Source organism: Telmatherina bonti, assembly GCF_933228915.1.
Source record: "Telmatherina bonti genome assembly, chromosome: 6".
Lineage (NCBI taxonomy): Eukaryota > Metazoa > Chordata > Actinopteri > Atheriniformes > Telmatherinidae > Telmatherina > Telmatherina bonti.
Genome location: NC_136624.1, coordinates 33,462,087 through 33,474,733, shown reverse-complemented (window position 1 = coordinate 33,474,733; position 12,647 = coordinate 33,462,087). Strand labels below are relative to the sequence as shown.

The following is a 12,647-nucleotide window of genomic DNA, read 5'->3' as shown; positions in this document are numbered from 1 at the left end:
TTGTTTTACACACTTTTAAATGCAACTAAAAATCCACTCTCAAAAATAGCATCATAATGAAACTGCAGCCTAAAATAAAAATGCATCTTTTACAGTTGTAACAAATACTGAAAGCATTCTTCCTCAGAAAGAAGTCATCAGATGCGGAAACTTTGCTTTATCTTAAAGCACATTTTAAAGAATAATGAATAATTATTCCTAAAGAATAATAAATAAGAGCAACAACTATAAAAGTAAGACCTTGTGTTTTTTTTTATTGGATGCACACATTCTGCTGGACAAGTATGGCATGTGTCTGCTTGCAGGAGTTTCTCTATCTTGTCATGATGAATCAGATCTGAAGGCAGCTAATTTGTGAATGAAAGAACAGGAAAGCAGAGACCTGTAATCTCATTCATACACTCTTTACCCAAGTGCCAAGCTCAGTCATCATCCAGACATAACCAGGAGCATATTATCACAACAACACCCTTAAATCACCTGTCTGTAGCCACACACATGCACATTTACTAGTTTACTAGTTCTACAAATCATAAAAAACCGGCATAACAGCATCTATGAACGGATTCTCTTTTTGGAAACTAAAGAGCAAAATCTATTAGTGTGTAGTCTGGATTTAAAACAGGCAAAATGCAAGAAAAGTCAGTGGTTGTAGGGTTTAGTAATGCTCTTGTGATCTTCCATTAAGCTCAGTCACAGGCAACTATGTTGTAGTTTAAACTTCAAAGTGGTATCCATATGTTTGTTATCCTCAAAATGGAAAATGAAGCAATGAAAAACCTGCAACCTTCAAGTCCAAACAGTTCATGTTTTCCTACGTGCATTTGATGCCATCTTTATAAATACCTTCAAATCTATTTTGGTATTCTACTTTAAAGCCCTCGTGCTTCGATTTATCTTTTCTGTCAGGCTGAGAACACCACTGATTTATTTTTAGGACCAAACATGAGATAAAAATCAAGCACATTCCTTAAAAAATAAAATAATTTCCTTTAACTTGATGTGAACTTCCATCAAGACAGTGAGGCTGCCAATCAGAACGTGTCAAAATCTGTTATTAATTGTGGTTGTTATCATGCTGACAATAATATCCACTCTTAAAGGTGACACGTGCAAAGGAAATTAGATATATTGTCGTCAAAAATGCACGTGTCGTGGTTCACCTTCAACCCTCAATGTTTGTAGAGTTTCCGCCTCTTGTTTACACGGTGATGCAGTTTTGGGTGGACAAAACCGTAAAGGTTTGAAAACAGCCTCCGGAGTGAAATTTTCTTTAAAACCAAAGGGAATCCGGTCCATGTCAACACAAACCAGAATATTTTAGGGACGTTAATGTCTGTCATGTCTTCTTGGACTTGTACACCGAGGTTTTCACATGCAAACAGCAGGTGTTTGTGGTGCTGAATCTTTTAAAGTAATTTTTGTCTCTTAAAGCAAAACCAGATTTTTTTTTTTTTAACATTTTCTGTCAGCAAAGACAGAGATTACATGTGCTAGATAATCAATGAACCTCTATGCAAGCTGTTGTTATGGCTTCAGGTCTGATGAGGATGTGGTGCATTTGTTGGTTATGTCATTGCAAAGTTTCACCACCTACTACAGGCCTGCCATGCACACACTACACATTTCCAGTCTTATTTGCATTTTCACTCTGCATGGAGATAGTATTCACTCCCCTCTTCAGTAAATGCACCTTTTTTCAAATACGCAAAGAGAAAAAATTTGTGTTTTGCATGGAAACACTGGTGTGTCAACAGGGCGTAAGTGTGTCTCCCTCTACCTCTGTCTCTCCCTGTAGGATTTCTCCAGCTGACCCTAATTTGACCCATGGGATTCCATGGATATCCTAGCTCCTGGGAGGTCTGCCTGCCTCCCCTGCTCTGCGCTCCTTCCTGCCTTTCCTCAGGCAGGAAGAACCATGCCTGTCTGACCAGCTGACCAACTTACAGTGGATGTTCATGTGCAGATTAATAGTCTGCCTGAATGAGGATTCAGATTCTAGTTGTTGCTTCGCTTCGCTTTTTTCTTCTTCAAGGCCAAAACAGAAAAAAAGTATGTAAAACTTTAAAATAAACAGTTCTGAAGCATCAATTCACATTTTTAAAGAAATAACTAACTGTTTACACTAATGTTATTATTACTATACTGGTAAAAATTTATAAATAAGAAATGTAGCGTCTAATGCAATGCAGCTAACCGTGTTTTCTTTTTAATCAGTACCAGGCTGCATACTGCTGGGGTGGTTAGTGCTGCCATCTGACAGCAACAACGTTTCTGGTTTGAATCTCAGCTGAGGTCTTTCAGTGTGGGTTCTCTGCAACTACTCTGATTCTTCCCACCATTCAAAAAACACACATATTAGGTTAATCGATCATTTGACATTGACTCAACATTCATTAAAATTTTTGTAACTTTCAATTTTGACACAAATAAAATATTTGTAGAGGTCGTGTGATGGACTGGCAGCATGTTCTCGACTTATGGCAACTGTGACACACTACAGCCTGAGTTGAATAATGCAAGTACATAAAATGAATGGAACAACAGTACGAACTGCTGAAACTCACATAATGATGAAAAAAATACAACCATAAAACCCCTTCAAACAATATTTAATGTTAGCTGAGGGTTGGGCCAGGATTGCATGTCTAGGACAGCAGTGAGGTGCAATACTGGCAGTAGACAGGAAATCCTCTGTGTCTGTCTCTGATCTTATCATTCACCCATCTGAATGAGGAGCTCCACATTCCAACCAGGTGACAGGGACACTAAACTCACGTCCTAACTCGTTCCTGAACCCTCCTTCCATTCTGTCTGCCTCCCTCCTCTTCCTTTTGTGTTTTAATAGGCACATATTAACCGTCAACTGGTCTGTCTCTCAAGCTCTTTTCAAATACGGGATGCATTAATGGCTTCATAAATCTCTTAAAGGAACGGCATTCAATCTTTAAGATATCTGGTGCAATGGCATAAATGTTTGTCATTGTTTTATTCATGCCCGTAGAAAAGACAGAGAGGAACTCGGTGCAGAGAGAGGAACATCAGATTACACAGCAAACTCAGCAAGGCACACGGCCAAAGTCCTTGTAGAGCCTGAGTTGTTTTTAAACGTATTATTGCTATAACAATTTATATTAGTCTGCCAAGTACCAACCAGTTATGTGAACATTGCAGCGGTTTATAGAAGCTTTTCTATATCTAAGCTTACTGAACAGTCTGTGTTATTCCCATGAGCGTTTGACTCCACTACGAAATCAACACGGGCGTTCTCGACTTGAGAAAAATTTGATCTCTCACTTCACCATATTTTTCAATTTTATCACATCTAACATGACCATAAAAAAAACTATATCAACCCTAACAACAACACTGAGTTAACAATATGGCAAAACATGGGGTAAATGAAAATACTGATACACTGGGAAACGGACTGCAAACGCTTGAAGCACTGCTCAAACACTTATAAGCAGGTTTTTGTGTGTGTGTGTGTGTGTGTGTGTGTGTGTGTGTGTGTGTGATTATTCGGCTCAGACAATGATAAAAAAAAAAAAACTGAGTTAAAATAAACACCATACTTATTAGACAATTTGTCAGATTCCTTTGAATAGCTAAGGAAAAGGCTGACTAACCCATCTCTACTTGTAGATGTTACTAAAGCTTGTTGCATCCTCCGCGAGAAGCAAAAAGAAGAAAAAAAAATCTTTTTTGTCTGGCCCATTTATCCCAGAAGAAGCTGAGAAACTTCTTCTGGGATCACTTTGGGCGGCAATGTCTGCTTGTATGTGCAATGAACATGTTCATTCGTCCACAGCAGGGTGGGGTATTCACGCAGCTGCTTCCGTGTGTTTTAATGCGATACGTCGTAAAAATGTTTGTCCTTTTTTTTTTTAACAACTCGATTAGCTGTTTTGTCAAAACAATCTGTTTTACCTGCGACAGCAAATACGCGGCAGAAGAAAAAGTGGCAATTTTAAGCTTCATACTTTTCCAAGTTAAACCCGCCCACCTCAAATGTCCAACCGATCACACGATACTTCTCGGAGCCCCACAAGAAAAAACTTCCGCCAGCCTGACGTGTTGAGAACTGTCCTCAATCCCCTCCGCGAGAACAAAATGACGTCATTTTATTCTGGGGTCCCAAGAGCAAGAAAAAGTTCTCGATTCTCGCGGAGAATGTGACACGCTTAAGTCTGATCTTGTCAGATTTCCATCACAAAACACCGGGGTGCTCACTGAAACACAAAGCCGACACATTTAGTTGCATTTAGATTAACTGCAACTAGTGCATATCTGAAAGGGGATTTCATGTTGTTGATTACATCTTGACACACATGCACAGTACTAATGCACATGTATTCATGGCTTTCAAGCCATGTCAGGTGACAAATGCTGGAGAGCTTGGGATCGGATATCTGAAAACACTGGCCCACAGCTCAGCTAGAGATCACACAAAATGTGAGACACACCGAGTGTCTGGCATCAACTGCGGTACTTGGCATCAGATTTCTGACAGCTGTGCTTTCTCCAAGGACTCTGTCTCCCTTTCTACCTGTTCACCTTGGCCGGTTGATGCAACTGGCACTCAAACTGGGGACCAATCCAAAACATCTGACTAAACAGAGAGATAGATAAACATATGCCTGGCAAAGAGCCAGAGGGACAAAGGTGGCTGAACAGCAGAGTTCAGCAAGGCTAAGAGTCACTGCAGTGGAACAGCTGGATTATATGGAGTTGAAAGGCATCCAAGTCAACAGTATGTGTAAGTTATATGTACCAACTTACATCCATGACATACAGCACAGTCGAAATTTTGGACACTCTTTCTAATTAAATCCAACTGGGAAACTATCTCCAAACTTTTGACTAGTGTACGTGTTCAGTTTCCTTCATATACATAAATTCTCTATCAAGTATTATAAAGAAATTGTCATTATTTCAGCCCCCAAAGTACAAGATTTTGACTGGTGAGTAAACAAGGTTTTGGTTTTTGAAAATGTGTTATTTTGGTATTTGAAATTGATGAAAAAAATATACTCTATTCTGCCCCATTTAATATCTGAGAAAATATGACTAAATGAGAGACTTTACCATGTAAGAAACAATCTGTCAGTATTTTTTGATGGATAAACTCTAAAACAGCAAATATTAGACACAAACTAGAGCCCTATGAGGAACCACGAGGTACGTCTATGCAAAATGCTGCAAAGACAGAAGATCGCTCTTTTAAGTGATGGCTGAAGCCTTTAATGCTGTGCATCCAAAGTCTGAAAAAGACACAACTTTGAGTTTGTTAAACAGGAATCACAACTATGTGTACGGGAAATATCAGCTGAAACTTACCAGCAAAAGCATGCAGACGTCTAAAGGTAGGAGAAGACAGAGCTCATTATTCTGCAAACATTTTTCACTTGCAATGCACGAGCCAACACTAGAAAACAGGATAAATTCCTGGAAAAACAGTCTGTACAAAAACCTTTTTTCAAAAAAGAAAATTGCTTTTGTGTGTGGCTCAAAACTTATCTCCATAAACTTTTTTTTAACAAGACACTCATGTTACTTACAGAGTCTATATTAGTGTTTACATCCAGTGGTGTTAGCACTGCGTCTATTGTAAAGACACAACATTCGATCCTAGACTACCACTATGAACAGCAGCATCTCAGTCCAAAAGAAAAGAAGAGGATGAAAAAACTGAAAGAGAAACTTAACTTGGAGGCCTTGAAGCAGCTGCTACATCTCTCTGTCTCATGACAACCACAGCAAGGTTTACTCTGGTAATGCCCCTCTCTTTGTGGGAGACTTTAAAGCTGCAGAACCAGAAATCCCTACTGAAACCTTTGATCTATACATCCCCATCTCTACAAGGGAGTCCATGAGAACAAATACAATGGTGCCAAAAGGATAAGGTCAGACAGACGCTGTAAGACCAGAAAAATCTGGAAAATAAGAATGGCAAATGAATGCACTGCACGTAAAGTTTCAGCAACAGGTCTAATTACATGTAAGGAAAAACAAAGCTGTTGTGTGAAAACTGTTTTGCATATAGAAAAGCCAGAGATTGATAAAGCATTCAAACAGAAAGTAAGCGATATCCCAGACTTGTTTAAGCAGATTCAGCACAGGTAATGTTTAGGTCACTTTCAGTTTATGCTGACTATAAAAGACATATATAAACCAACCAGGTGTAAAGCATATGTTCCAAAAATATTACTGTTTGCAAACTGAAACCACAGCATATTCTGTATCAATGCTCTGCAAAAAAAATGTTAGTTTCAGTAGATACAGCAGAGCTAGGCATTAAGCTACCATCACAACTGTTCCATCTGGTGTATCTGTTTTTTTTTGTTTTTTTTTTACATAAACAGTTGCTGAATTTCAATTAAACCAGTCAAAACTACCAAAGCCCCAGTTTCTCATTATTCCAAATCAACATTTACTTGAAACTTATGTGTGTTTTGGGACTCCTTATGTAATCTACAGCAGGTTTATTGGGCTTTCTTTGTTTGTTGAAAGCAGCTGAAACTGGAAACGATTACTAGCTGTGACAGTTGTTTTTAATATAATTTTTTATGCTTATTAAAAGCTTCAATATTGTACAACTTTCCTGTTGTTCCTGATATTGAGGTCTCAAGTTAAATCACGGATTTTTAGACCCCTCTAGAGATCAGCTGCCTTCCATTAGTCTGAAACCAACTGAACGCCAGGCTATCCCCATCAATGTCAGGGGGTATGTCTGTATTTAGTTGTAACGAGGTGTAATGAATGAGGGAGGCTGACATATAAAAAGCTCTAGAATACTTCACTCTCCATAGTTTCTAGTTGCAGTGTCCTGCTGTCCGTTTTTTGGCATGTTTCAAACAATCCTGATGACTTTGCACGTTTTGTGCATTTACCGCACACCATGCACATTTACATGAATGCAGACAATTTGACAATTTTTTTTAACAGCAGAAAATCTATTTTGTTCCCACACAGCAGTCAGTTTCAGTTCCTGTCAGCGAGGCAGGAAAATATGCTTGACATACTGTAGGTAGTGAATTAATCAATCACTGAATATTTAGTTTGCCCCGATTTTTAGGTCAAAGCTGCATGACTGCTGCTGTAGGGCATAACACTTTCCTTGCACCCAGATATCCACATAAATTCAGGTCTGCTCAGCTCTGACAAAAAACCGCTACAGTGGTTTCACTAGGGGTCCATTCACACCAGTCTTTCTGATTCGAATCCAATTCCATTTCTTCGGAAAGTTTGCTTTATTTGAGGAAATGGGAATGCGCCAAATGAATTCTGATTCGGATCAGTGAAGCAGACTCAGCCCGCCTAAAAAAGCAAGTCTCAGTCTTTTTCAAATGGACCAAATACAGGAAGCGGACTCCAAAAAACGTCACTTCCTGCATTTGCCGTAGTATTGCATTGTGAGTAAATACATAGTGATTGCGCTAACAATCCTCTGCCCCGTCTGTTGTTCATGCTGCGGTCATTGTTGCAGTGTATTTCTGCAGCATACTGGCATAAGACAAAATAAAAAACCCAAAACAGCCATAGTTCTGTCTCCATGTTTAGCTTGCAGAAGGAGGAATCTGAGTTTTTTTCTTCACGCAGGTCTTGTCCTTTCTTTTGCTAAATACTAGTGCAGCGCCACATTTAGCGGGAATGGGGATAAATCATTCTAATGGTTTGCCTCGTTTGACCAAAGTGCAGCGTGAACGCGATCTCAGTCCATATGGATACATCCCCCTACAACTGGGCTGAGTCCCCAATCAGGCCGAGTCTAGCGGACTATCCTGATATGAATGCACCCTAAGTGTTGAGACGGCACTTAATCATACTTATTTAAGGTATTTCATCTTAGGGTGCACTTACATCAGAATAGTCTGCTGGACTCAGTCCAATCGCGGATTTGGTCCGATTGCGGATTTGGTCTGATTGCGGACTTGGTCCATGCAACCTGTTCAATCTCTGTGTTTGGCTGATTTCTAGTTAATTTGCAAAAGCTTATTTTACCAAGCAAACTCAAGCATGTTGCTTGAGCAAGTTTATGATCTTAACAACACAAGGGAGCATAAAGTTAATCTAAGACCAGGATCCAGACATGGTGACGTCTGAAAGCCTGAGGAGGTGAAAGTGGGAGGTTTAAACCATAGATCTAAAAAGTCATAGGAGATTTCATACCAATGGTCTTTAAAGTGCAACCCCATACATCCTTGTTACTGCTCCAGTCAGTATGCTCCTTTCCTTTCTTTTCATCTATAGTTGCTCTTTGGCCAAGTTGAGTCTATGCTGAGGCATTCAGAGCTTTAAATCACAGCAGTATGTTGACATTTGTTGAAAAGGACTCCTGCCGGGAAGAGAACAAAAATCTGAATGAAAAGTACAAAAACATGCCATTCGATGAGGCCTGAACTGAGACCCGTGATACCTTAAGAAGCGACAATCCGCCTCCTGTTATTTTTCCATCCAGGAAGCTTTACACGGAAACCAACCAAATTTGATTTGAGAACATTAATTCTATTTATTTGAGGGAGGAAATGAGGTGCTGAGTCAGGGGAGGAGCAGCTGGCTTTAAGCACAACAGAAACCTAACGCCTTTTCAGTCGAGGCAATCACCAGACACACACAAGGAACACTTTTCTCACTCCTTCAACTGGTTTACCTTCAATCTTTGTGTGCTTGTTTAGCTCAGGTACGGCATGAAAAGGAAAGAAAGGATAAAGAGATAGAGGTTTCCGGATGAAATGGTGAACTTGACTTCTCTGTGAACCAGAGCTTTACAGAACAGAGCAACATGGTAACTGCAGGGCAAAACTTTTTTCTGTACATATTAACCTCCTGTAACACTAGTCTGTACCCTCCTATGAAAAAATCAGATTGTTGACTGCAAACAGAACAACAACAAAGGCTGAAATTAATCTACTCCATACATCTTGGTTGTGTTGCACTGAATTTGCCCACAAGCTGTTAAGATTTACTTCTTGTTAAGGAGGCCATGCAAGCATGGAAAGGTAATTAAATTAGTAATGGTTTAATAGGCTAAAAAAGTATTTTGAAAACTATTTTCCCCTTTAAAACTGCCTTTTGTAAGTTTTCTTTTTTTTTTTTAATGATCCAGCACCTCCCAGCTGTGTAACAACCATGCTTGTCTGATATACAAAACCTGATAAATTTCACTCATCTGTCACTATCATCATTACTATTCAAAACCAAAACTAATAACAATGCAAGTAATTCACTCAAATGGTCTGATACAGAAAACAACTCTCCAACCGATTCTCCTGAATAGGAAAACACATTTCACAAGTCAAATCTGGGCTATAACAATTGCTATAATGAAGTCTTTTAACAATCATCAATAGGTTGTTTCGTTAAAAGTCTTCAATAGAAAAAGACTTGTCATATCAAAATATTCTCATATTTCTCTTGTCTGACAATATATTTGAAAAGCAGAATGCTATTCTGTGAAAATCTGAAAGATCACTAGCGTAAGTTCTCGTAAACAGGGGAGAAAAAGGTGACTTCAAGTGATCATATGAAATCTGTAGTTTCTCACTGATGAAACCTAGAAAGTATCTAAACATGTAATAACCACTGAAAGCTGCTTTAGACGCAGACAAAGATATAGGCAAATGCAGGCATTACCAAGCAGTCCTATTTCAGTATTCTTGTTCTAGGAAACTAGAAGTCACATTAAGAGGTATTAAGCCATATGCACTATGAATAAACCTGGCGGTGTCATGATTTGGGTTTTTCTGTGCTTTGTTTTTGGGCTTCCTGTTTTATTTTGTAGTTTTTCCTGTCTTGGTTCTTGGTTAGCTTCTTAGATTTCCTGTTCATTGATTTGGTTCACCAGGGTTCATTTAGTTCATTTGTTTCACCTGTTTCTCGTTCGGTTTTTCCTGTGTATTTATACCACTCATGTTCACTCATTGTTTGCTGGATCATTTTGTACCTCAGTTTAGTTTGTCTGTTCTGAGTTCCCTGGGTTCCTCTGAGGAGAATAAATCGTTTTGAGTTCTGCATACCGGCCTCCCTCATCTCTGCAATTGGGTCCACACCACATCTCCACTGCTTTCGTGACAGGCGGACAAGTCCTAAGTCTGAGTTACACTTAGAGAACGCACTCTGATGATGATATTTACGTTAGGCAAAGTCCACTAAGTTCTGACACGCTCACAATTGCTCTAAATGAACTACCTTAAACCACAATCTTTTCCTAAACCTAACCAAGTGTTTTGGTTGCACAAACTCTGTTTTTGCCAAACTGTGCCGTTTGGTCCTCATCTCTAATCAAATTGTGACTCCAAATTGAAAAAACAGCAAGTGTTTGTAACTTTGTAACAAAACAAGCAAACCCAAAAGTGTACCTTGGGGTTTTTAAGTGCAGGCAGCTGCTTCTGAGGCCTAAACTTGCCAGAGTACCTCTATAACTTCCTAATGCAGGCCTTGTGGCTTTTTTTGAAGAGAAAAATCTTTACAATGTTGCTTTACAACAACTTAAACAACTCTTTAGGATAAAAAGATGATACATGATAGTAAAAACTGCTGATTTACATTAATAAGTAGTAAAACATTTAAATAGGTGGGGACAAAATAGCCGAATTAAAAGAATGAAATTAGAAGTAACAGCATCCACACCCTTGATTACTCACACATGCTGCTCTTCCTTTTTAAACAGTATCATTTAAGAATTTTATTAGACTCCAACCGAAAAGCAACATGTTTTGGTAATTTGGAGAGTCTTCACTTAGCAGTTAAACACAACTATGGAAATATACGTCCAATTAAAATGCTTATCCAACGTGAGCTCATTCAAATAAATTTGCAAATTATGCGCGTGTCGAAAGAGGTCACAACTACACTGTTTACCTCTGACAAGCATAAATGTTGACATCAGAGCTGTGAGGAAGCACAGCCAGGCGGTGCCCAGGATCGCAGAAAGACAATATGTCAATATACATTTTCAAAATGCCTTTCGCAGTTCAGGAACAGATTCAAGATGAAAAAGCAGGCACGGCAAGAAGGAGGCTCAGCATCTGCAGAGCCTGTGAATGTACAATCACAATATGGCATGTGTAATTTAATTATGGTCCACACAGAGAACACACATGGTACGCATGACCAAACAGAAACACACCACTCAGGAAATAGACTTTAAAAGCCTAAAGTTAAAAAAAAAAAAAAAAGAAAAGAAAAGAAAAGGAAAAGAAATACAATGAGTTCTGTCATCATTAGGCTTTACTGAATTGTAATAGCACGTTCATAAACATTATATAACTTTTTTTAATATATACATATATATATATATATATATATATATATATATATATATATATATATATATATATATATATATATATATATATATATATATAATAATGAAGAGCATTTGCAGGTTTGCTATTTCCTACACAGAAAAAGTGACATTGTCAACAGTGAATGTGAACAAGACAGCGCGATTCATAATTCTGGGAATGTAGTCATCATGGTCTGGTGGGATTTTTCAAGGGGTGGGGCATATTCCGCTTTCAGATTGGAAACCAGGAAAAAAAAAAAAGAAAGAAAAAACTTTGCGAACTTACGCGGCAGTGGAGACAATGAAGAACTGATTTAAGATCAGATATGAATCTCCCCGAAGCCCACGGACGAAGAGGTAGAAATGATTTTCTCCCATGTTCCTCCAGCCTGCCTCTCTCCCTACCCCCACTTCCACAAACACATCCAGGCACAGACGCGCTATCCCAGCACGGTACAGTTACCCATAAAAGTTGCTCTCCACCATTGACTTTTTCAAATGAGTGAACAGAAAGCCATATCGACATCCTCACTGTAGCACCCGCGCATATAAATACTACTGAATAAAAAACAGCGGGGGTCCTGCGTGACAGGCGCGAGCGCTGGAAAAATGTCTCACCTTGACACGGCACGGAGCGGGCTTCTCTCTCTTTAAGCGGAATATTCACTCTACGAAGTGTTAAGTTAAATTCACTACGTTTAGCTTTTCAAGGACACTGCAGTTCACTGTCACAAGCCCCCCTTTCTTTTTCTTTCTTTTTTTTTTTTTTTTTTGTCGCGACAGACGCGGGCTTGTTGTCCTGCAGGGCGAACAAGGTAAAAATGAGGGCAAAATCCAGAGAGCGTTTACCTTTTTGCTGTTTCTGCTGTTATAGCCGTTGTATGGGTTGATTCCTGCCCTTGGCGGTACGGAGAGCAGCATTTTTCTCGGCGCTATGTCCGAAGCGGCGAGCACAGCCCAGGCTGCCAGCTGACGTCAGCAGCTGGGGAAGTGAGAGCCTGGAGTCCCGCTGCTTGACTGCGAGTGGTGCTGCTGCTGCTGCTGCTGCTGCTGCTGCGGCTGCAGGACAGGGGCCCCCCTCTGCTGGCCCCGGGCCTCCTGCAGGGGTCCTCCACGCTGGGGGAAAGCGGGGAGGTGATTGGTTGGAGTTGTAAAATCTTTCTTGATACTCTCTATGAATTATCTGTTTTCTTTTAATGACAAGCATTGTATCTACACCTTAATTATTTGGTCTCAGGCAAAAATAAGTACACAGAACCGGTTAATTAATGAAATGAAATTAAATGAATGAAAAATACTTTATTAATCCCTAAAGGGAAATTCAATATTGTAGTAGATAATAATTAATTTGAGGAGG

At 39.3% G+C, this 12,647-nt stretch overlaps 1 protein-coding gene across 1 annotated transcript in view; it reads right to left on the bottom strand.

The window, feature by feature from the left end:
* LOC306757231 (RNA-binding motif, single-stranded-interacting protein 2-like) overlaps positions 1-12,258 on the bottom strand; it is a 34,456-nt gene extending 22,198 nt beyond the window's left edge. Inside the window, exon 1 of the mRNA XM_079242208.1 lies at positions 12,140-12,258. Coding sequence (XP_079098334.1) covers positions 12,140-12,211 — 72 coding nt within the window. The 5' untranslated portion in view covers positions 12,212-12,258. The remainder of the gene's footprint in view (positions 1-12,139) is intronic.
* Positions 12,259-12,647: the final 389 nt, after the last annotated feature.